Here is a 25,236-nt window from a genome sequence, read left to right as displayed (position 1 = left end):
TATATTTTTTAAGGATAAAAATCAACTGAAACAAAATTAAGATGGAGCCCCACTCTTGAACTATGCTTTCTTTGAAGAGAAAATCTAGTTATAGAATCCTGGTTTCTTTTAGGCACAAGCGTATATCCTATAGCTCAGGAAGTCCAGTTGCCCAGACTAGGAGATTGAAGGTGATTGCTCTGTATCTATTTAATCAGAAATCACATTAAGGCTTTCTTTGCACCCAGCATCTCCCACTGAAGTCTTCCAGAAGGTGGGTGCATTCAGAGAATAGGATTTGGTCCATGCTGTTGAACACTATCCTGGACAGATTGACTCGATTTGATTGAATTTCCTTTATTACCCTGAAGTGACACAGAAGAATGATAAAATCTATTATTGGACACAGCGCCAACCAGAGGAACCACCTCAAAATCTGACCTAAAGTAAAGGGTAGCGAGCAGAATATCTCTCTTAAGACAACATTTTAATACACTATGGCCATTTTTTCTCTTGGTACTTGTTTTAATATAAAAAATACCTCCTAAACCACAAAATATATTTCCTTCCCAGTTCTAAAAATAAAGCAGCCTAAATACTGCTGTGAATTTTTTTCATTAAAAAAAATTGCTTTTTGAATATAAATACATGTTCTTGCTTCAGCCTGACCACCTGGAGTCACAGGTTTATAAATTGTATAAAAGTATATAGTGTTAAGATGTTTACTAAAAATTATTAATAGGTTTTCTGAGTTATATAATTTAACTTCCCTGTGACTATTTTATAAAAAGTATTACCTCCACTAACAAAATAATATGTTTTGCTTGATAGATTAGTCATGTACTCATACGACGCTACAGGTGTACCAGGCACATTATGGCATGCAGTTTGGATGTCATGGAAACGCTGAGAAGGGTGTGGCCATAGTGTGGGGGAGCTTAATCAAAACCGGTTGTCAGTTGACTTTACTGATTTTGTTCTTCTCAGAATAAAGATGTCAGCTGTCCTTTTCTACAAGACATTTCATTTAGAAGACTTTCCTGAAATACTTTCTTCCTGAAATAGACAAAACTGTAGGCCGATGTGTCATTTTAGTTAATCAAAACAAGTAGGCAAATTAGTCTCTTTTATTTTTTAATGAATGTAATTTAACGGTATTTAATTTGCATACAAGAAAGTTCACCCAGAAAAAAAAAGTCTGCATTATAGCACTTTTGTAAACCTCCACAAACCCCTTCATTAGGAGACCTAATTGATTTTTCCTACCCACTCCTGGGGGAAGAAAGCTATCACAGTACCTGCTTATTCACTCAGAGAAGAAATGGGTGTGCCTGGTGTTTCAGGCAGAGATTTAGGTTAAAATGTCCTGTGGCTCTGTTCTTGCAGGGAGATCTTGGCCAATGCTTGCTTCAAGCATTTAGAAAATCTGTTTTTCTGAGCAATAGAGTAACATCACTTGTCTGCTTGGTGTCCTCCCCATGGGCCCAATTTAGTTCAGCTTACAGCCTTCACTGGAATTATTTTATTTCTTGTTTATTTAAACCTTGCCTTATTCCAAAAGAGGGATTTTAAGGCTTCTTACAGTGACATGTAGAATATACCATGTAAAATAAATGAGAAAGCAAGGTCAGTTGGACAGTAGAAAGCCAGGAAAACATTTTGAAGGCAGGAACTGGACCAGCACAAGAAAGATATGCCACAGGAGCACTTGTGGTTGTTCAGCTTAGATCATCCACTTGGCTCTGAGTTGCACAGGGACCAGAGCAAAAAAAGAAAGAGGAGCAGTTATTAGATTCAGAGTGTCCAGAAGTTGATGCAAAACTAGTTGATCTGAAGTCCAGTTTTTCCCATTGTTGCAATCTGACATGATTTCTTCTGTGGGCCCTCATGAAGATGGTGCTCTGTGATGTAATGGACCAGCACCTCAAAACATGGCTTCAATAAATATGGCTTTTTTTGTACAACTCTTTACATGCCAGCAGATGGCCAAAGGCCAAACCGTACGTCTGTAAAGACAGTTCTTCAAGGGGCCTTTCACCAAATTGACTTGCTTCTTCAGTAATTGGTTTTCTCTCAAAGATTCTCCAACCTTGTCTCCATCTTTCTCTCCTCTCTTTCCCCCCTAGTCTTTCCCTGCTTCTCATCCTCACTCCCCCTACTGGCATTTAGGAGATTGGAAATACTTCAACTTGGAGAGTCTCAGAGGACTTCCCTTGCCCTCCTCACTGACTGAAAGAGGGCTCCTAGCTCTGACCTTGGGGCTCCTAGCTCTTTTAAGCAAGTGGGGCCTGGCACCTACGGTACAGTCATCTCCCCTGACCAGTGCCCATCACTCTGGGCCTTGCCAGTGTGCTCCCGGAATGTGTATTTCACAGGTGATAAAACTACAGTCCAGAGAATTAAAAGAGGTTGCCTGCGGCAAGTAATTCAACATCTGGTGGCAGAGCCGGGGCTAGACCCTTCTCCTGCCTTACACCCGACAGCTCTTTTCACCATACTGATCCTGTATACAGTAAAAATATCAGTGTTGGTGGGCCTCTTTTCAGCAGCGAGTTAGTTGACAATCACTGCGGAAGCTTTCTTAACTGTGTCCTGTAGATGTGAGAGACATCATCACAAGGAATCAGAAGGCTGGTGTGTTTAAGACTGGGACCGTATCAAGCTGGTAAGATACCTTTTTGCATTAAAAACACTGGTTGAAACTGCTTTTCTCAGTACTATGGATGATTATTGAAACTAATAATAGCTAACATTTGTTAAGCACTTACTGTGGGTCAGGCACTGTTTTAAGCACTTTAAAAGTATCTTATTGAATGCTTACAAGAACCCATAATGAAGCAGGCAGGCAGTTTCATTATCTGAAACTAGTAGATGAGAAAAACTACTATGTTAAACACTGGGTGGGGAATGATTTAAGGATTGAGAGGGTACAGCATAAGGCTGAGAGAAGCCCAGCCTGGAACCTTCTTGTGAATGGCTCTGTTTCACTGGTTCTCAACCTGGGGGAAGGGGGCAATTTTGCCCCAGGGGACTTTTTTTTATTGCTATATCTGGTGCAAAGTGGTTGCTATTGGCACCTAGTGGATAGAGGCCAGGGATGCCCCTAGGCATCCTTCAGTGCACAAGACACCACCACCACCCCCCCCCCAACAAAGGACTCTCTGGCTCAAAATGTCAGTGACACCCCCGCAAGATTGAGAAACCCTGTTCTGTTTCATGGTTTTAAAATAGTCCAGGTATTCATTCCCTTTAGATTCTGTTCCCTCGTATCCAAAGTAGGAGAAATGCTTACCCTCAACCAAAACAGTGGTGTTTTCTGCGATGCTACATGTTAATTTTGCCCTGTTGGTGTGGACCTAAAGGAATGAGTGAATCATTTAGTTGTTTTCACAAGAAATATCTGTATCTGTGCATTTGTCCTTTATGTGTTTCACTACAGACATTACTGGAAGAACAATCTAAGTTTTAATTCTTTAATTACCATTAATCTGTCATCCTCTGACATTTTGAATTTTCTCTGCGTTTGAGGATGCTGTCCCACCCCAAACTGCTCAGCTTGAGGGAGGGGGAGGCGGATGAACAGCAACAATGCTTAACAACCAAAATGGAAAACATATTGGGATGAGAATATGGAGTAGCAGTAACTTTTTTTTCTCTTATGTAGCTGGTGAATGTAATGTGTCCATATATGTATTTTTAAATCCTGCGTTAGAGTGTTCACAGTAGGCTGATGGCACAGGGGGCAGTATGTTCTGTGTTTCTCAAATAAATGAACAAACCAGTTCTGTTTCCCGGAAAACCTTCAGCAGGTTCAGAGAAAGAGCAGTCTGTTACCTGGGTATTCTTCATTCTTAGGACAGCTTTTATTCCACACTGCAGACTGCCATACCCTTCTGTGGAGGACTTCATTTTTTGACATGATTTTTCAACCTGGTCTTTTAGTTATCAATCAAAAGCACATTTTCTATGTTGTCCTCATTTACATTTATTTAATGCTTAAGGTCATTTGTGAGCATTTGAGTGTATTTCAGCATATGGAATCAGGGAATAATAGATTTCAGCATCATGCTGTGAAGAGAGATTGTGTTTTTACAAGACATAATGTTGTTTACTGGGTGTTAATAATCACTAATTAATAAACATATCTAGAATTCTAAAATGTTGCATTTTGAGGAATAAAAATGTCGTGTTTAACTTATGTAGTGCAATAGTATTTTCTATCACCCCTTCATAAAATAAGGAAGTTACATAAAGAAGCAAAATGTCATTGTTCAACACAGGATAGATCCAAAATGCCTTTGTTTCTATTTATTGTTCTCAAAAATGCTATTTCTAATATATTGTTCTGAGCTATATGAGGACATATAGTCTGTATGTCAGTAGTCATACAGGAACCTCCAAGATGAGGGGTTTTTTTTCTGTCTTTATTTCATATTAACTGTGGTCAGTTTCTTCTCTTGTAACCACTGTAAGCATTTTGTCCAAAGTCTGTGAAAGCACTTTGCCAGAAAACAGGTGGATGAGTCAGTCCTTGAAATGCCTTTATCTCATATTAAGGAGCTACTTGACCACGTAACCTTCAGGAAGCTAAGAGAAAACTGCCAACCGATGCTGTAATAATCAGCATTCCCCTTCTATCCACTGCTTTCCCACCCGTAACCAGTACAACCATGATGAAAGCATTAGCTCCATGCGAGAAGAAATAAAAGGAAACCGTTCACAAAAGAGCTAAGATATAGTTCAGTATTCTTTTTTAGTGCCTCAATGCATATGCAGAATTTCTCCTGCAAATTGGAGGTGTGAAATAACAGTAGCGACAGATAACTAAGAGGTATTTACCATAGCTACAAAGCCCACACGTGAGCCAAATATTTCTGCTATTAAAAAGCACTTCAAAGCTTGATGTGAAGTTTGTAACAGCTGAATGTCTCCTGTGACTTCATTTGCAAAGAAGATGTAAAAGCAGAAAGGAAAATTGTGATATGAGAACTGTGAACCTAGGAAATGGTGTTTTAAAAAAGAGCGAGAAGGCACCCAGAAATTTGACGCATCCCAAGCTCCTGTTCCCCCTACTCTGCCAGTGTTCTCAGGAACCAGCATTCTTCCTGCTACCAGCCTCTTCCTACAGGGCAGACCCAGGTGGTGAGGGACCTGAAGCTTATTTTGAGGGTCCTCTTTAGGAAGATGAGTTCGATTATACCTTACTTTGGCAACTTTTACAGAAGCATACAACCATGTGAACCCATCACTAGGGCTGCTGTGGGCCCAGGAAGGGTCCTGTGTGAGGAAGGAAGCCCTAGTGTTTAGGTTTCATTAGCCTGACAGTAAATCCACTCCTGCTCTCATAACCACCAGCAGCCTTGCCTAGAATAATGCTCTTCCCTTCCAAACTCTCTCACTCCCTCTGTTCCATTTTAATCTGAGTGTGATTGTTGCTAAATATGAAAGATGTGTTTGCAAAAGCCTGGAAGCGTTAGCCCTGGCTAAGAAAGATCTAGGATGCACGTGTATGAAGGATGTAGCCATTACATCTCAAAGATCTGAATCCAATCATTTGATGGTTCATTCGTTGGTCTATCCATGCAGCCGTCTATCAACTTAACTAATATCCTCAAGGTATTCTGCCTTTGAGAACATAAATGCAAAGTGATAGTGAATAACTCTTGAACAAAGAAAATCATGCTACTAAATTTAGCTAGAGTTTGGTGAAAGAGCAAGGATATTTACAGCTTCTCAATTGTTAGGTTTATCTGAAGCTGTTTTCAAAACTGTGACTATCTAATAAAGAACCATTCAGAGCTTTTGATGTCTGCATATTTCTAGGTGTTCCAGAATTAGTGAATGGCGTCATTCCCCGGTTAATAGTAAACAGTTACAATATTTTTTAAAACTTGATTAAATATACCCTGCTGTGATATTAAAAGTAAGTTTCTGCCTAAGCAAAGAGTTTATCTTTCTGTGAAAATTGCTAGTGAATTTAGACCCGTGACTTTTTTTTATTATTCTTTGATAAACCATTAATATTAGTAAACTATGGGACTTATAATAACTTTTAAGACTTTTTTATAACCCAAATTTTACCTTTATGTGGGCCCCCAGGATTGGCTGTAGGCTCCATTGCCCTACTGCTTTTTAAGATTTGTGTCTTCTCGGAGGCTCATTTTCCTTTAGAGATTAAATTGGGGATGTGAAAAATGATTTAAGAATGTAAATCCCAACCAAGTGAGATAAAATTGCTGACTTTCCCAGGCCTTCTGCAGTCTGCCCTCACTTTCTCATTCAATGTAGTTTCCACTGTTCCCCAACATACACCCCTCCTTGGGTCACCCAAGCCTCTTGACTCTCCTCCAACACATTTGATCCTCCCCATCTCTGGTCTTTGCCAGTCTTGTTTCCCTCTTCCTTATCCATCTAAATCCTTTCTTCTAGAATGGCTTAATTACCATTTCCTCCTGCCTTCTCAGACTACATCAGCTTGCCCTAATCTTTTCCTTCTTTTAACTTCTGTGGACTTAGAATAGTCCCCCAGAAAACATGGCATATTCTCTCATTATTCAAAGTGTGTTGTCTGTTTTCATGTACATTGGTTCATTCCTTTCTTGGTAAATATTTTGATCACCTTCTGTCTGCCAGGTATTGTTCTGGGTTGCTAGAGATGTAGTGATGAACAAGACTGAGACAGTCCATGCCTTCTTGGACTTCACATTCCAAGGGAGACATAATTATCTTAAAGGCAAGAGCTCTGCTTAATATGTTTTTATATTCTCTGAAGCAATTAGTACACTTTATCCCTGTTACATGAAAGGTTTTAAGATTTGGATTTGGAGCACGTCTTGAAAAACATGGTAAATGAAGACAGGATAAGACATGAATCCGTAAGGCTTATGGAACCAAACCATTTTAGTAGAAGAAAGTCAAGCTCTAGAGATTCAGACATCAGTTTATATATCAGATAGCTGACTTTCATTTCAGGATAGGCTTCTTCTCAGGCATGCACATGCAGTGTCTGTAGACAAACTTACATTGCGAGTAGGCATTTATCTGTGCTTTGTCAGGTTGAAGAGGAAGGTTAGAAGAAGGTAACTGAGATAAGGAAGTTGAGGGCTCTCTTTAAGAAATTTTCTGATAAAATATACCTGTTAGTGAGTTTTGCTAGAATTATGGTAACAGAATCTCAAGAACTGCTGAGAATTCTAGAGATGCCACAGTCCTGTTTCCTTCTGTTGCTATCTTGGATATGGGAAAATGAAATACCTAAGTGTACTTTCTAGTACTATTTTTTATTTTTCTATTGCACTTTTTATTTGCTTGACATGTTTATAGAAGGCTCATATCCCTACTCTTTAGTGTTTAGTGAAGAAACCAGCTCCCACAGGATGAATATTACCCAGTTTTAGATATTTTGGTAGAGTTCTCCTTTTTGTACTTAAATGAGCTTGATTTTAAAATTTGGGGGGCATGGTATTTTTAGGGGCCCTCTTAAATGGCAGCAAATTAAAAATTAAGGCCTTTCCTTCTAGAACAACTTGTGTTCACTCTTTGGACATGCCAATCCCGACTTTTTACCAAGGTCAAAATCTCACTACCAAAAATTGGCCAAGTGCTATATTGACAGGCAGGTATTACAGACTACTGCATCCTCTGTGAAAATGTTCCAGTTTTAAGAGAAAAATCCCTCCTTCATAGAAATTTACACCACAGAACTTACATATCAAATAAAAATGTCTTAATTATCAAAGGAGTTCCTCACCTTAAAATGGACAAGGGGGAATCTTTAAAAAAATTTTTAGAGAATGGCCATATCAGAATCCATTGCTAAAAAATAACATTTTTTACTTTAATAATGGACATGATTTATTTTCAGTATTTGGCTATTATAAAGAATGCTGCAGTGAAATGTATCTCTACATAAACTGTACGTTTGCAAATAAGAATATCTACAGAGCAGATTTTCAGAAGTGGACTTTGTCTATTCATATGGCCTTATCAAACTGTATAAATTACTAAAGTTTGTAATATATTTTCCTATCTCTTTAGACTAGTCTCTTGTCATTACTCTTCCTTCCTAGAATATTCTAAAGTCATGTTGGTATTTGTATTACGGTGGCGTTCTCATTGTGACTGAAAAAATATCTACAAATTAACTTACTAAGACTTGACATCTTATAACTGAGTCTTCTATTCAAGAACAGGGAGTTTTCTTTTTAAACTTTTTTTAGGTGTTTCACTAGCATTTAAAATGTTTCTTCATTTCCCTTGTTAAGTTTATTTTTAGAAACTACACTTTTTGGTTTCTTTTATAAGTGAGATCTTTTCTTTCATTATACTTTATAACTGGTTACTATTTGTATGTATGTATGTAAAGAAAGCTGTAGGGTTTTGTGTAGCAAATGTCTAGTCACCTCCATGAGTTATTATTTCTACCTTGTCAACTTCTTCTCTTGAGTTTTCCAAATAAACAATTGCATCATTTGCAAATGATGAGAATTTTAACTTCTTTCTGATTCTTGTATCTTTTTTCTTCTCTTGTATAATTTTATTGGATAAAAAAATCACAGAATGATATCAAATAATAGGCATCTTTGAGTCTGGCTTTGTTGGGAATCCCCTAGTGTTTCATCATTAAGTATGTGTTTGCTTTTGAGTTGAAATAGAAATTTGTTTTGTCTTGTTAAGGATTTTTTTTAATTGATTCCTGTGTTTTATCATAAATAAATATGGAGCTTTAGCAGATGTCTTTTCAGCATGTATGGAGATGATCAAATTGTTTTTCTTATTTTACCTATAAGCTCTACAAATTATTCTGATACTAAAGTTTGAGAACTGCTGCTCCAGGTTACCACTCCTATGTTTCTGGACTGACTTGAAAGTTGATCCCACCCTCTGGCTCTGTTTTTGTTTGCAATTTAGCTGAAATAAACTTATCAGAGTCCAAAAGGAAGACAGATTTGCCTAATATTTGGACCCCTTATGTTGATGACCAGTGTATTCTACACTAGTTAAGAAGGACTGGTAAACAGTTTTGAGATGTTAGAATGAAAGACACTAATTATTTTTTACTAACTATATTTTCCATTTCAGATCTCTCTGATTCTGTGATTATGACTAGTCCAATTTGTGTTATTCATTTCAATGTAATAAAATGTAATTTAGCATCTGCTACATGTAAGCACTGTGATAGGCCCTTTAGGGGTTACAAAGGTGAGTAAGGTGAGGTTTCTGCCTTAGGAAGCTCAAGATATCCATATGAGAGCTAGACACTTGCCCAGTCAGCAAGATACAAGACAGAGTCTGCTCTCATTGGGTGGATCATACCGTGTAAGTAGAAAGAGACAAGCAGCCAATTCGAGGTGGGGGAATGTGAGAAAGCTTATGAAGGAGGTAGCTGTTGGGCTTTGGTTTAGCGAATGAAAGGCAAAGGAAGAAGAGCAACTGAAGAGGACATTCTAGGTGTGAAAGCAGGAAGGAAACCATCAAAGGCATAGAAGTAGGAAAAATGTGTCCAGGCAAATTTAGTTACCTAGCGTGATGAATGGGGAGAGGCTAGAGGCCGACAGACCATTTAGAAAGTCATTGCATTGGGACAGAGGGAGGGGTGAATAGGACAGAGCATGTGAATGGACTTCTGAGGTGCTGGGCAAGGTTCTATTTCTTGATCTGACTGGTGGTTTCAAGGGTATTTGCCACATAGTAATTATAATTAGTTAAGGCATTTATTTATCTCACATGGTTTTCTCTTTCAGTGTTTTATTTTACAATAAAAAGGTTTTCTGTTTGTTTGTTTGTTTGTTTGTTTGTTTTAAAGGCTTCTCATTGATTCCAGAGAAAGGGAAAGAGGTAGTCCAAGCCTGAATGAGAATGGAAAATGGTGAACAAATAGGGAACCCATTCTGGAGAAGTGACTTGTGCGTGGGAAATAAAGAATACAAAATAGTAAGAGGCAGCAGTTTGGGGCATGCTGCATTTGAGATGGTTGCAGGACATAAATATGTGTTTGCTTTGTGACAGTAACTAGCAAGCTGTAAAGAATAAAGGTTCAAATCTCAGGAAAGTGTTGTGCTAGAAAATTTGGAGATCAAAATCAAGAGATAAGGACAGAACTGTGGAAACTAGAGAGTCAGAAGAGAAGATGGCCAAGGACAGAATCTTGGGAAATGACTGTTTCAGGAGTAGATTCATAGGGGCCTGCAAGGGATACTAAAGAAAGGACTGGAGACGGGAAGGCTGGTTCAGGGTGAGGTGGTGTAATATCGCTCCTTCATGGAAGCAAGTCCAGGAGAGAATTTCAAGGAGAGGGTGATTAGCAGTGTCAGCTGCTGCAGACTGCTGGAAGTCAGATTGCAGAGCAGTTCTAGTGACTGTTGTGAGGAGCATCATATTGCCAGGATAGGTGAAGCAACAAGAGTAGACTATTCCTGCAAAATATTGATGGCAAAGGGAAAGAGAGAAATAGGATGTGGAGTAGAGGGAAGCAGAGTTGCAGGAAGTTACAGGGCATGTTGGCAGGCATGCCAATATAGCCAAGGAAGAAGAAATAAGTATGATGGGGGCCAGTATTTGATGGAGCAAGGGCCTAGAGCAGTGCTTCTCAAAGTAGGGCCCCCACACCAGCAGTGTCAGCATCACTCAGAAATTTGTTAGAAATGCCGATTTTCAGGCATCTCAGTTTGTCTAACCCCAGGCATATTGAATCAGAAACTCTGGGATTGAAACCCAGAGATCTGTGTTTTAACAGACAAGGATTCTGATGCACGCTCAAGTTGGAAAGAGGAAGGAGTGGTTTTATCCTGCACACATGTTGGGAGCGGGGTTCTCTTCGAAAGGACGAGTGACCCTACTTCCTTCGAGACAAGAGGAAAGGGAAAAGATGAAGAAGAGGAAAAAGGTGATGTCAGATAATCCCAGGCTCTCAGTAAGTTCATCTGCTGAGAAGTTTTTCAGTGTGAGTTTTAAATCAGAGTAGGAGTCCCATCAGAAACTGACTTGGCTTTGCATTTCAGATTGTAACTGCAACCTCAAAGCCAGAATGAAAAGACGTAAGTTAGTGAAAGAGTGAGGTGAGAGAAACTAAAATTTATTGAGTGCCTGTAATACATGTTTACACACTGTCTCATTCCATTCATTATCATTGTGCAATGCAACCTTTACTGTCTCTTTTTTAAATCTGAGGGCAGTGATACTCAGAGCATCTCTCAGCCTCACTGGCCTGTGAATGGTATTTGAACTCAGAGCTTTCCAGCTACAAAGCCCAGTATTCTTTCTACTGTACTATACCTGTTAAACTTACCAGGTTTGACATGCCTATAGCTATTAAGATTTTTAAAGCCGGAGTGGTCCTGTAATGATTATTGGTTTTATATTTCTGTCTGTAAAATAGTACTGTGCTTTGTAATGCATTTTGAACAGAAATAAGATTTTGACATTATGATGAAATAAAATAGAAACACATACATTTTACTTTAGTGTCAATTACAAGTAACACATTGACATGATTTGGGATAAATCCCAAGGATAGGATCAAACCATCCTTTACATGTCTTTACATAGGAATGTTACGCCTTAGATTGTAGAGCTCATATAGGGCAAGGGACCTAGTTATATGTATGTATATACCCTGATGTCTTTCAGAAAGCATTTTCTTTTTAATTTTTTTAGCAGTTTTGTTGTAGTAAAATTGGCATCCGATAAACTGTGTATAATTTTATGTTTTGAAATTTGTATACACCCTTGAAACCATCACCATAATTGAAAATACTGAACATGTCTATCACCCCTACCCCAAAGTGTCCTCTTGACCTTTGGTAATCCCTCCTTTCTGACCTCTGAAGTTTCCTCCCTCTCCAGGAAACCCCTAATTTGCTTTCCCTTACTGTATATTAGATTATATTTTCTAGAGTTTTAAATAAATGAAATCATTCAGTATGTGCTTTTTTCCCCCAATGTTCTTTCAGTCAGTAAAATTATTTTGAGATCACCTATGTTGTGTATATCAGTAGTTCTTTCCTTTTTATTCCTGAGTAGTCTCCCATTGCATGGTTGTACCTCAGTTTTTTTATTCTTTCACCCATTGATGAACTTTGGGTTGTTGCCAATTTTGGAGCTGTTACAAGTAAAGCTGTTATGAACATTTGTGTACACATATGGATAGATGGACATGTGCTTTATATGCATATATGCTCTCACTTCTCTAGGGTAAATACCTAGGAGTGGAACAGCTAGATCACATAGAGACATATATTTAACTTTTAAAAGAAGCTGCCAAACTGTTTTCCGGAGTGGTTGTATTTTATATTCCCCTCAGTGGTATCAGAGGGTTCCATTTTTTCACATTCTCATCAACTCTCAATGTGGTCAGTCTTTTAAATTGTAGCCTGTCTAATAGGTATATAGTGGTATCTCATTGGGGTTTTAATTTGAGTTTCCCTAATAACTAGTGCTGTTGGGTATTTTTTCATGTGCTTATTTGCCATTTATATATCTTCTCTGGTGAAGTATCTATTCAAATGCCTTACTCATTTTTTAAAAATTGGGTTGCTTGTTTTCTTATTATTAACATGCTCGGAGTTCTTTATATATTCTGGATGTAAGCTCTTTATCAGATAAATGATTTGCCAGGATATATGATATTTTCTCCCAGCCTGTGGCTTGTCTTTCCACTCTCCTCCTAGCATCTTTCAAAGTGCAGAAATTGTTAATTTTAATGAAGTCTAATTTACCAATGTGTCCTTTTATGGATCGTGCATCTAGTGTCATATTTAAGAAATCTTTTCTTAAGCCAAAGTTACAAAGATTTTTCTCCAGTATCTTCATCTACAGGTTTTATAATTTTAGGTTTAACATTTAGGTTTCTGATTCCTTTTGAGTTAATTTTTTGAATATGGTGTGAGATATGAAGTTTTTTTTTAATATGGATATCCAATTGTCAAAACACTATTTGTTGAAAATACTCCCCTTTGTCCACTGAATTACTATTCATATTTTATGCTGTTGTAAGTGGTATAGTTTTTTAAGGTTATTGTAAATGGTGTGGAATGGGAAATTCCAATTTCCAATTATTTATTGCTTGTATAAAGAAATATAGTTTATTTTTGTAGATTGGTCATGTATCCCACAATTTTGCTAAACTCACTTATTAGTTCTATTTGCTTTCTTGTACCTCCCATTGATTTTCTACATAGATGATCATGTTGCCCACTAATAAAGACTATTTTATTTTTTCCTTTCCAATCTTGATGCCTTTTTTTCCTTGCCTTATTGCACTGACTGGAATCTCTAGTGCACTATTGAATATTGAATAGTGAAAGGAAACATTTTCTTGTTGCTGATGTTAGAGAGAAAGCATCTAGTCTTTTACCATTAAGTATGATGTTAGCTGTAGATTTGTCATAGATGATCTTTTTCAGGTTGAGAAAGTTCCCTTTCATTCATCATTTGCTGAGAGTTTTGATCAGGAATAGATGTTCAGCTTTGTCAATGCATTTTCTGCACTTATTGAAATTATAGCATATTTTTCCAGTTCATTAGTGTGGTGAATTATATTGATTAATTTTAAAATATTAAACCAACTTTCTTGCATTCCCAGGATAAACCTCACTTCATCATGATGTATATATGATGTATATACAAGTGCATGTTAGATTTAAATCTATCTTGCTTTTTGTTTTCTGTTTTTTCTATCTATTCTTTGTTTCTCTTTTCATCTTTTTCTGTCTCTCTTGGGATTAAATGAGTATATTTTGTTATTCTGTTATATCTCCTTTTTTGACTTATTAGCTGTAATTCTTTGTTTAGTTATTTTAGTGGTTGCTTTAGGTTTTATTGTACACATCTTTAATTTATCACAGTCTGTCCTCAAATGACATACCGTTTCATGTATACTCTGAAAACTTTATAATGGTATACTTTTATTACTCCCCTCCCAGTCTTATACTATTAATGTTCTGTATTTTACTCATGCATATGTTATAAACCTCCTCACAATACTTATTTGTTTAACCATTCAACTATATTTTAAAGAGAGTTAAATAATAAGAAAAAAATCTTATATATTTGCTTACATAGTTACAATTTATAGTTCTTATCCTTCTTTTCTGTAGATCCATATTTCCATCTGGTATTGATTTTTCTTCTACCTGAAGGACTTTCTTTATGTTTCTTGTAGTACAGATCTGCTGGTGATTAATTCATTCAGCTTTTATATGTTTGAACATATCTGTTTTACCTTTTTTTTTTTTCAATATGTTTTAACTGGCTTTCCAATTCTAGGTTGGCATTTCTTTTTCCCTTTTAGTAGTTTAAAGCTGTCACTCCACTGTCTCCTGACTTGCATATTCCTTACAAGAAATGTACTGTCATCCATATCTGTATTTGAATAATGTGTCTTTTTTCCTCTGGGTGCTTTTCAGATTTTCTCTTTATCACTGCTTTTGGACAATTTGACTGGATTATTATGTGCCTTGTAGTTTTCATTATGTTTCTTGTGCTTGGAGTTTGTTGAAATTTCTCGATCTGTGGGTTAATAGTTTTCATTAAATTTGGAAATATTTCAGCCATTATTTCTGCAAATTTTTTTTTGCCTCTCCCTTTCTTTGGTCCCTTGGGGACTCCAATTGCCCATATATTAGGTCACTTAAATTTGCCCCACAGCTCACTTGATAATACTCTTTTTATTTATTTCCACCCTTTCTTTTTCTCTTTATGTTTCATTTTGGATAGTATCCATTGCTTTATCTTCAAGTTCACTAATCTTTTCTTCTACAGTGCCTACTCTGCTTTTAATCCCATCCAATGTATTTTCCACTCAGACATTATAGTTTTCATCATTAGAAGTTTGATGTGGGACTTTAAAAATACCTTTCGTGTCTCTACTTAACTTTTTTAATACAGTGAATACCATTGTAATAATTATTTTAATGCCTTTATGAATTCTAACATCTGTGTCAGGTCCAATTATTTGATTTTTCTCCTCATTATGGGCTGTATTATTTGAATTTTTTGCATGTCTGATAATCTTTGATTGTATGACAAGTATTCTGAGTTTTACCTTTTTGGGATCTGAATGTTTTTATATTCCTATAAGTGTCTTTGATTTTTGTTCTGGAACACATGTTATTTTGAAGTAATTTGATCCTTTTGGGTATCATTTTTAAGATTTATTGGGCAAAATCAAAGCAGCATTTAGTCTAGGGCTAATAATTCTCCACAACTGAGACAAAACCCATCTGAGAACTCTACCCAGTGCCCTGTGAATTATGAGGCTTTCTAGTCTGGCTGGTGGGAACAGCTGCTATTCCTGGCCCTGTGTGAGCACTGGCCAGTCCCCTCCAATCTTCTCAGGTGGTTATTTTCCCAACCTCAGGTAGTTTCCTCATACACATGTGCCAATCAGTACTCTGCAGAATACTCCCAGGGGGACTATCCATAGACCTTTGAAATTCTCTCTCTGCAGCACTCTCCTATCTGGTACTCAACTGTGGAAACTGTAACTGCCTTGGTTTCCTCAGATACTTAGCACCATCTCTTTAGCTCAGGGAATCCACATAGTTCAAACTCAGTTTACCCTTCCTGTGCTGTGGCCTAGAAACTCTCTCAAGGCAGTAACATGGGGCTCACTTTATTCCCCCTCCCCTCAAGGATCACCATCCTTTGTTGCTGATTCTTAGTGTCTTGAAGACTATTATTTTAGATATTTTGTGTAGTTTTTTTGGTTGTTTCAGGCAGTTGGGTAAACGAGGTCCTTGTTATTCCATCTTTACCTGAAGTAGAAATTCTCAGAAAGCATTTTAAGTGGCCTCCATATCTACCTAATATACACATTCTATTCAGAGAACAACTTAATGTAGGAACCTCTGTTTCTTGAGTGTCTTCTGTGTGCCAGGCACTCTGCTAGGTATATTCATACACTGTTCATTCAAATGACATATTTATCAAGCAGCTGTTATGCGTCAGGGACTGTTCTAGGCAGTGAAAATACATCATGGTACAAAGCAAATTTTAGAAATCTCTGTCCCTAGGGTGCTTATCTTCTACTGGAGAAAGAGACTTTTAAAAATTAATAATTTAGTTATATAGCATATTAAAGGGTAATAATTGCTATAGAAAAATAAAGAGCAGGTTAAGAGGGTTCGGGGTACTGGAGTGGAAATGAATGATTGTGGTTTTAAGTAGAATGGTCAGGGTAGGCTGCTCTGAGAAGGTGAGACATTCAAACAAAGACTTGAAGGAGGTAAGGAAACAAGCCATAGGGATATCTGGAGCAAGAGCATTCACACAGAAGAAGCAGCCATTTTAAAGGCCTTAAGGTAGAAGTGTATTCCTGGTGTATTCTGGAAATCATAAGGAGGTCAGTATTGCTAGAGCAATGAGAGCAAGGAGGAGAGTAATGGGAGATGAGGTCAGAATGGTAACTGGTTTGCATAGGGTCTTATAGATCATTGTAAAGATTTGGCTTTTACTCTGAGTGAAGATAGGAGCCATTACAGGGTAGTAAATAGAGAAGGCTCATGATTTGATACTTGTTTTATTTGTTTGTTTGTTTGTTTGTTTACTGCACTGTGCAGCATGTGGGATGTTAGTACTCTGACCAGGGATCAAACCCACGCCCCCTGAATTGGAAGCACAGAGTCTTAACCACTGGACCACCAAGGAAGTTCCAATATCTGTTTTAAAAGGATCACTCTGGCTGCTCCCTTAAGCAGAAATTGTAGGATTAGAGCAGAGAGACCAATTAGGAGAGTATACAATAATTCAGATGAGAGATGATGGCATTTTAGACCATGGTGGGGGCAGTGGAGATAGAGAAAAGTTGGATTTTGACATATTTCAAAAGTAGAACTAACTGCAATTTCTGGCATATTCAATATGGGGGTGTTAAAAAAAAAAAGTAAGAGTCAAGGATATAGTCAGGGTTTTTGGCCTGAGCAACTAGAAAGATAAAATTAACAGGATGAGAAAAACAATGAATGATAGGAATTTGAGGAAGGATGATGAAATTCAATATTGGTGATATTAAGTTTGAGATGTCTGTTAGACATCCAGGTGGGAATATTAAAATAGGAAGTTGGACATGTGAATCGGGAGCTCAGGGGAGAGGTGCAGGCTGGTAGGTCAAATAAAATGAAGACTAAAAACTGAGCTGAATGTAGCGACATGTAGACCTTTGGTAAGTTTGCCAAGAGCATTTTTGATGGAACAGTGGGGACAAAAGCCTGACTGGGAGGAGAGGAATTGAAAATAGAGTTTAAACAACTTTTTTATGGAGTTTTGCTACAAAGGAGGAAGAGGGAAACGGAGCAGTAACCAGAGGGAGGGTAGACCCAAGAGAGGTTATTTTAAGAGAGGAAAATAGCTGCTTCAATGTTTGAATATGGATGGAAATCATCCAGTAGAGAGGAAAGAACTGATAATATAGGATAGAGAAGGAAGAGTTGCTAGAGCTGTGCCATAAAATAGACGAAAGGGGATGGCTCTCCTGTATAAGAGAAGGTACTAGCTTTAGATAGGAGTGTGACTAATTAGTCCATGATAATAGACAGGAAACAGAGTATGTAGGTGCAGATGCTGTTAGGAGTGTAAGTGTGGTGGTGGGAGTTTGTGGAAGTTTTCAACTGATTGCTGCAATTTTGACAGTAAACTAGGAAGCAAGGTCATCAGCTGAAAGTAAGGATGAGAATTTTGAAAAGAGTGAAGGTGGCACAAAATAATGGGCTAGGAGACTGGGAGAGTAAATGGACAAGGGAAATGAAAGAATAACAGACATCAAGAATCTGCTTGTGGTTCATGGTCATGAATTTAAAGCAAAGCCAGTCAGGATGCTTGTGTGCTTTCTCCAACCATGTTCAGGTGCACAGATGCAGTCTTGGAGCAGATGGAGAGCTGGGTTTAACAAATATAAGGATGTGAAAAGGGGACAAAGAAGCAAAAGGTGTGTGCAAGGGAGTAGTAAAGGTGGTTGGCTTCGGGGCCTACCCTAAGCAAGGAGGGAAGATAAACATTAGGGAAGAGGAACAGTGAGGTGGTGAGAAGATCGGCAGATTGTAGACCAGTAGGCTGGAAAATTGGTTGGAATGAGAGTCCCTTCTAGAGGGGTGTGCTGTGAAAGATAGAGGGGCTGTCAGAGAGTGGGTCAGGGTTGCAGTTATTGGTAAAGATGAGGACTGAGAACAGGGCTACTTAATGAAGACGCCATGGACGTGTACCAGTTTGTGAACTGTACGTTACTGAGCTGCAATGAGGTAAGTTTGGAAATTGAAGGAAATGTTTAGAAACACTACTATGACATCCAAGCCTATGATCAGTGGACTTGTATTCAGAATGTCTTTGCTTTTTAAATCTTATATGTCTATTCATTTGTTGTCGTATTTTACAAAAGTAGCGGTCAGCCACAGATTGGCTATGAACAATAACAAAAAATCTGGTCCTGTCCCACAGCTGAAGCACTGTTCTAGTGTGCATGACTGTTGCATGAGTGTCTGAGGCGGGTGGAGGGAAAGGCCATAAGAGGAGAGGAGTTGGAAGGACCAGTTCCTTCAATAATGAAGTCCCCGTCATCTCTAGCCTTCCAAGGTAGATGCCACCTGATTCCACCACTCCGGGGGCCATCATTCTCATTGTTTGCTATGTGAACAATAGAACTCAGTATACCGTGTGAATGGTGCCCTTCGATTGTTCAAGAAGGTGGCCATTGTTATCTCCATTTTACAGATGAGACAACAGACTCAGAGAGGTAAAATAATTGCCCAAGTTCACACAGCTAGTAAAGGAAGGAACCAATATTTGAAGGCGTGTCTGTCATGCCAAAGCTGGACTCTGTCCATACACCCCTCTCTGTTTGTCACCTGCTCACAGTTATTGGGACAGCGTAGCCATAAGCCTCATGAAAACTGGGGGAAAATGCCTTTGGGAAATGTGTTGTGGCCCATGTGGCCAAGGTGAGCATTTCAGTTTCTTTTAGAATCATGACCTGTTACATCTGCTGTGCTAACCCACAATCCATTGCTGTCTAGTCCCCTGTCTCTCCAGTTGGTCTTTGTTGAACCAAGAGACTGAAGCACCTCAGGAATCCAATACCCAATATCACCACGGGATTTCCTGCACTTTCTGTTCTGGTGCTTTAGTTATTACACATGTATTAGAAGCATCTTCTAAATAATGGTTCATGAATGGTAAGACAATGAGTAATTTTAATGCTTTTCTATTTTTGCCCAAAATTTGTGCAATGGAGACATTACTTTTATGATCTGAAAAGGGCTAGCATAGATCTATATTTTAAACCATCTTGTTTGTGTGGAAACTCTCTAAGACTCTTAGGGCTCTGATGAGGGCTGAACAGGCTTGCTCTCCCACTGATCTGAGTCGTGGCTGCACGGGAAGCCTCAGCATTTCCAGAGAAGTTGGTGTTGGTTGTTTCCCACTCTCCCCAGGTGTGTGGAGTATTTGAGGAATCAATCCAAAAACACAGCAGCATTAATCTCTTAGGGGTTTCCTGGTTTCCTCCATTTCTTGGCTCTCCACTGGGCCTGGGCAAGTACAGCAACACTACACTTAATTTATAAAGCTCACCCATGTGTCACAGGACCTGTGAACAGAGAGGTCATCCACTTCTTCTGGAAAGCCTTCCCTGGAGCTCTGAGTCTCTATGCTTGCCTAACACATAGTGCACGGCCTCAGAATTATGGGTTTGTGTAGGCGAGGCCACCTCTGAAACATGGCACGTCACAGGACCTGCCACGTAGTGGGTGCTCACTAAGGGTGAGTCGAATGAGTGAGTGAACAACTGATGTTCAGTCTGTGTAGGTCTTTTCGTTGTGATGTGTTTAATCTTTGCTACCTTAAGAAAGTCAATAGCATGGATGTGTATTAATGTATATGAAAAGAACTTTGGGACTTACTAAAATAAGACATTTCTGTATTCAAACATATGACTTTTTACCCAGGGAAGATGCAGAAGAAATAAAGAATCCACCAAGATAAGCAAATATAACTGGACAAAGTAGGCTATGCTTACTCAGTTTAGTTTTAAATGATAATTAAAATAGATAATAGGAGCAGAAATTTACTTTGAAAAGTAATACTGCAAATCACAGTTGATGCGGTGGGGAGAGGAGTCATTAAAATACTTTAATATGGTAAAATGCTAATTATCACAGTTATTAATTGAGAGTAACTTAAAATCTCTGGTTGGCATCATAAGCATAACTAGCATTTTCAAATACATGGTATTAATTACTGTTATTAATATGAGGTTTAAAACCTGATCCTCTTTTGGAGAGTAAGTGTCTGGACAGGGGGATTTTAAAATGTGCCTGAAAACTGAAAACTACCAAATGAAAGTTGGCATTCTTTTCTTCCATCTTGCCAAGATACTCTTCACATCAATAAGAAATGCAACTGACATGCCAGGCACTAAGTTTTACATCATTTATCTTTATAAGGTTGTATTCCAGTAGATGGGGAATACTTTTATTTCAGTGTGTACCTCATTGATGTTAAGAGTCTAGACTCATTCTAATGACTATGGTCAAGATAAGATATTTTTCCCTAGTTTGTCTACACAAACCTATAAGAACTCGCACAAGCATAACTATTGCATTTGAATAGAGAATTTTTCCTCTTCTAGATTTGAAGACTAAATAAAATATGGAACAGACAGTTACATCCCTAGTTTTTTTTTATTATGCCTTTTGAAATAATTTGTATATACCTTTTAAATAATTTCAAATGCCACAAAAAATAATGTTAATAGCTCAAAATCAAAAGTTAAAAAAAAAAACCCTGAGTATAATTTTTAAAATCTTTTTCTTCTCAAGCGTTTTACGATGGGATAATGAGACAGATGTCTCTCAACTGGAAGGACATTTTGACATTGTTATGTGTGCTGACTGGTAAGTACACAAAAATCATAAAACTCCTGTTAGAAAAAATAGCTTTGCTGGAGTAATTGGGCTGTGCTGCTTTGCTGACGGGGAAGCAAAGTCAACAAATGAGGCACAAAGCCGCCTTAACCTCAACAAATTAATATTCATCTCCATGTGACAGTTATAAGGTAGTCTTCTATCACACAGTAACTTCTACCACATTATTTCCCAAAGATTGATTTTGAGAAGCATTTCCATTTTCTGGAATTGCCTCTGTTTCATGCTTGACGTATCAGTAAATGGACGACTTAGGCAAATTGCAAATAATTATGGCTCGGAGAGGAATAGTCTGGAGAAAAAGGAGTTTATCAACACAAACAGCTCAATTAGCTTACTTCTTAGGAGAGATCTGACTATTGATATAAGGGAATATATATATGTGTGTGTATACACATGTACACTCCAGCATATAAACATATCTGTGGAATATCTTTAGGAAAATAGCTTTTCTTAAAATGTATATTTGCTATCTAATATTCTCAATGTCTTCAATTATGGTATTTAATTATACATAAAACAAGAATTATAAAATCAGATTTTATTGTTATGCAAATAATAATATTAAAATCTCTGTCAGATGCCTGCCTTTTAAAAATAATTTACATTAGATGTTTTGTCTTTTCTTTTAGCCCAATCTGCTTATTGTTAATGAAAGTCTGATCCTAAGTTACAGGATAAATATGTATCAAACCTTAATAATGATTTCAACTAATCTTATGTATTTCCTTCGTGTGTTGAATAATAATTATTTCAGCATATGAGAAGCATTGACAATTCGCAGGTATTTTTCCTGTTAAGAGTAAGATCTTATTTGTAGTTTTATCATGATTTTTAAAATGACATTATGGATTTGAAAACACAAATTTAGATTCTAAAGAAGTTCTATTATATTGATAAACCCAAACACAAGATCCATAACCTAGAGAAGACTTGCCTTATGTGAGAGTTAAATGAATGGAATTAAATTTTCAGGAAGTCTTTATTTAAAATTATTATTATTTAATAAGATTTTCAGTGGGCAACTTTCTACCTAAGTCCATGTAATTAGATTTGCTTTCTGTTTTCTTCTGAAAAATACTTCTCAGTGAAAAATATTTTCTTCTTAGTTGAGATTTTTCTAGTTTTTCATGGCCATTTTAGTCTCTCTGCACCCAATTGCATAAAACCTTTTTCAAAAAAAAGGGAGAAACAGATTTCTGACTAATCATTGATATTGTGTCTCAATATTACAGCCCTCATCTAATCAAAAATAAGGAGCTAAAACCTCACCATATGATTTGAGCAAGTAATTTAGTAAATGCCTTTCCTCACCAAATATGAGAAAGGATCCTCCAGGTTTCATTGCACAGATGAAGATAATGCTGGCAGGATTAGATCAGATTAAGCATGAAAGTCAGATCAGAGAGCAGTGGAAAGAGGGAAGGAGGGCAGAATCTTCCTGGAGGTTTAGATGAGGGTTGCACATGGATGGGCTCTGATTACGTGGGGAAAGTCAGGTCCGGCCAAGAGATTTAAAGTTAAATTTGTCCTTTGCACAAATATCAGAACAGCCTGGCTTTGTCATACCTTGTGTTACATGACACTCACACCATGTCATCCTATTTGTACCAGAGAGACAAGCAGAGGAAGTAAGATTTAAGCTCTTTTCTGATTAATGTTCTCAGTTAGGTTAAAAATAGCCACAGAACATGTTTGAAAAATGGTCTTTTTTCCCTAGCCAACAACAGGATCCTTACAACTGATATACATAATGCATATTCAGTTAAGGCTTTTATTACAAATATGTAACATGATAGCACAATGTTATACACACACACACATACCCCCCATATACTTATACACACATCTAGTCACTATTGAGAATTTATGTATTCAAATGAACTAACTACACCAAGTTTCATTTTATAAATGGCTTTTCTATGCATGAATTGTTAAGTTTTTTTCCGCCAGTGTTGTCAGTGCCAGAATGTCAGCCTGTTTATAATTTCCCATTTGTAAGTGTGAAACATTAAGCTATTCTCACTGCAATACTGACATTATTTCCAAAAAAAACCCTTTGGTAATGGTCTGTCTTCATAGTCACAGGGATGGGTAAGCTGTTTAGAAACTTAGAAAGTACAGTGATGTTCATAATATACATGTTGTGCATGTAGCAGGGAAGCCCGGGATTCCATGAGTTCTTTATGTCCTGTGGGATTTGTGTTTCTCTGTCAGAGTTATTGCACGGATGTTGCTTCTAGGGGCAGGCAGGCAGGCAGACCATGCTGCTATTTTCTTTTTAAAGAATGTCACAGAGGAGGAAAAGAAAGCTCTCTTTAGACACTACCTCTAAAATGATGAAACCTGAAATACTCAGTGCCAGAAAGAGGTGCCACACGTAAATAGATCGCGTTAAGTCTTACCCCATCCTTGAGTCATTGGGCCACAGGAACGTGAAGCAGGAGTTGGAGTTCAAATATTAGGTACATGGATTAAATTCTTATTGAAGCATTTCCAGCAAGGGTGGCATTGTCTGATTCCCTGAATAGCTAACCAGTGGTACTGCTTGATCCCATTTACATGAAAACAAGCTCTATTCACAAACCTATTCCAAACCCACATTGTGGTTCATGTAAAATGCACATGATTACAGCGAGTGGTGATATGTTTATGTTCTTAAATCATTCATATATTCATATATTTACATTCAAACATTCATAAACCTGTAGGCAATGGGGGAAATAACTTATTTCCCAGAAGACACAGTCTCTTAGTTCACATCTAAATTTAGTAGCGCAAGTAGATTATAAAATAAAGAGGCACACTGAAAGCTAGTCATTATTGCACCATTCAGCATTTTTGACAATGAAATATAGTTTCATGGTTCAGCAGTTCCTAAGTAACTTGTAAAATGTCAACTTTGAAATAAACAGGAGGAAAAATCAAGGTAAAGTCATACCTGCAAAAGGGTGCTGTTGACAAACATCAAAATATTAGAAGATTTAACCGCAGGTCTAGGAAAAAAACCCTCCTATTAAATTCCTTGGTTGACTTGTTTAATGTTGAATTTAATAGAAGAGTTCCCTTCTGCGGGAATGCAGTCCAGCCCAGTCCTTGCTTAGTTTAGAATAGCTAGTGATTGTTAATTTTAAACCTGCCTTTCCAGACTCCTGTTCAATCACAATAATCTGAGAGTCTGGTAGTAAGATGTTTTTTATCCAATGAACACTTTCATTCAGTGTTTGATGGCTTTCCAGTTTATTGTAGCTCTGCAAAAATAAAAATGATTCTGTAAATTTGAAAAAAAAAAATTCTGTACATTTGGATTCTCTAAAGGCTTGGAAAGCAAGTCTGAAATGCCACCCCTAGCCGGACACATGGAGCTAGGTCTGCAGGATGGTGAACATCACATCTGCACACCTGCAACCTGAGACTTTGGGAAGAAATGGGGGAAGGTACATCACCTCACTTGCTCTCCCAGCGTTTTTACACTTACTATATACAGTGGATCATTTCTATTTTCTATCGTTTTTACTTTAAATGATGAGAAAAGTTTGGGTTTTGTGAAGAAAAAACTTTTTTTTCTCAAAAGAGCCTCTAGGATTTTTTTGTTTTCTTCCAAATGCTGTGATCATAGATAGTTCTAAACCACAACTCACAGACCTTTTCACCTGAAAAGATCTTTAACCCAAATGTAGTCAGCCCTCTCACCTCACACCTGAGGAAACTCAGTCCCAGAGAAGATGGACAGATTGTGAAAGATCTCATGCCTAAAGGGTGGCACCAAGTGAGATCAGAATACGGCTCCCTCAGTAATCAGTCGCTGAAGACTGAAAGAAGCCATTCGGTCTGCTGAAAGTTGAATCTGAAACAGTGAATTTAACTGAGCACATTTTACCTTGAAAATTACACAGAGGTCTTCCTCTCTGTGGATGCTGACAGAAATGTCTCCTTGTTCTCTGCACTGATTAATTTCACTATGAGAGGAGCTGGAGCTGCTTGGTGCTCTGCAGAAAACCCTGAGTGATTCTAAGGGAGGCAATGAAAATGGCCCGGCACCTTTCCTTTGTCATATAATGTGATTCAGATCAGTGGAACAAAGCAAGTGTTGATTCCACGAGTGAATTATATAGAGGGGTGTGTGGGTGTGGGTGTGTGTGTGTGGGTGTGTGTGTGTGCATGTGTTTAATGGCCAAACTAGAGTGATTGTCGATGTATTTTGATCACTAACTGAAAGGAGAGTTGAAATGGTATCTCCATCCCAATCACTGACCCACTCAGCCTTTTTTAATAGATCCACTTAAGCTACTGCTGTTCTCTGAGCCCATTAGGGCTTATTTAAGGGGTAAATTTTCAGGAGATT

The 25,236-nt window shown here is 37.7% G+C and overlaps 1 protein-coding gene across 2 annotated transcripts in view; it reads left to right on the top strand.

The window, feature by feature from the left end:
* CAMKMT (calmodulin-lysine N-methyltransferase) overlaps positions 1-25,236 on the top strand; it is a 403,439-nt gene that overhangs the window by 361,578 nt on the left and 16,625 nt on the right. The window contains exons 7-8 of one of the 2 annotated variants that reach the window (XM_057743475.1): positions 2,578-2,644; positions 20,787-20,861. In XM_057743475.1, the coding sequence (XP_057599458.1) occupies positions 2,578-2,644; positions 20,787-20,861 (142 nt within the window). The remainder of the gene's footprint in view (positions 1-2,577; positions 2,645-20,786; positions 20,862-25,236) is intronic. The other variant, XM_057743477.1, reaches the window with a different exon arrangement.

This window comes from Hippopotamus amphibius, chromosome 7 (assembly GCF_030028045.1).
Source record: "Hippopotamus amphibius kiboko isolate mHipAmp2 chromosome 7, mHipAmp2.hap2, whole genome shotgun sequence".
NCBI lineage: Eukaryota > Metazoa > Chordata > Mammalia > Artiodactyla > Hippopotamidae > Hippopotamus > Hippopotamus amphibius.
Note: the sequence above shows the minus strand (reverse complement) of the source record. Positions and strands in the feature narration are given on the sequence as shown.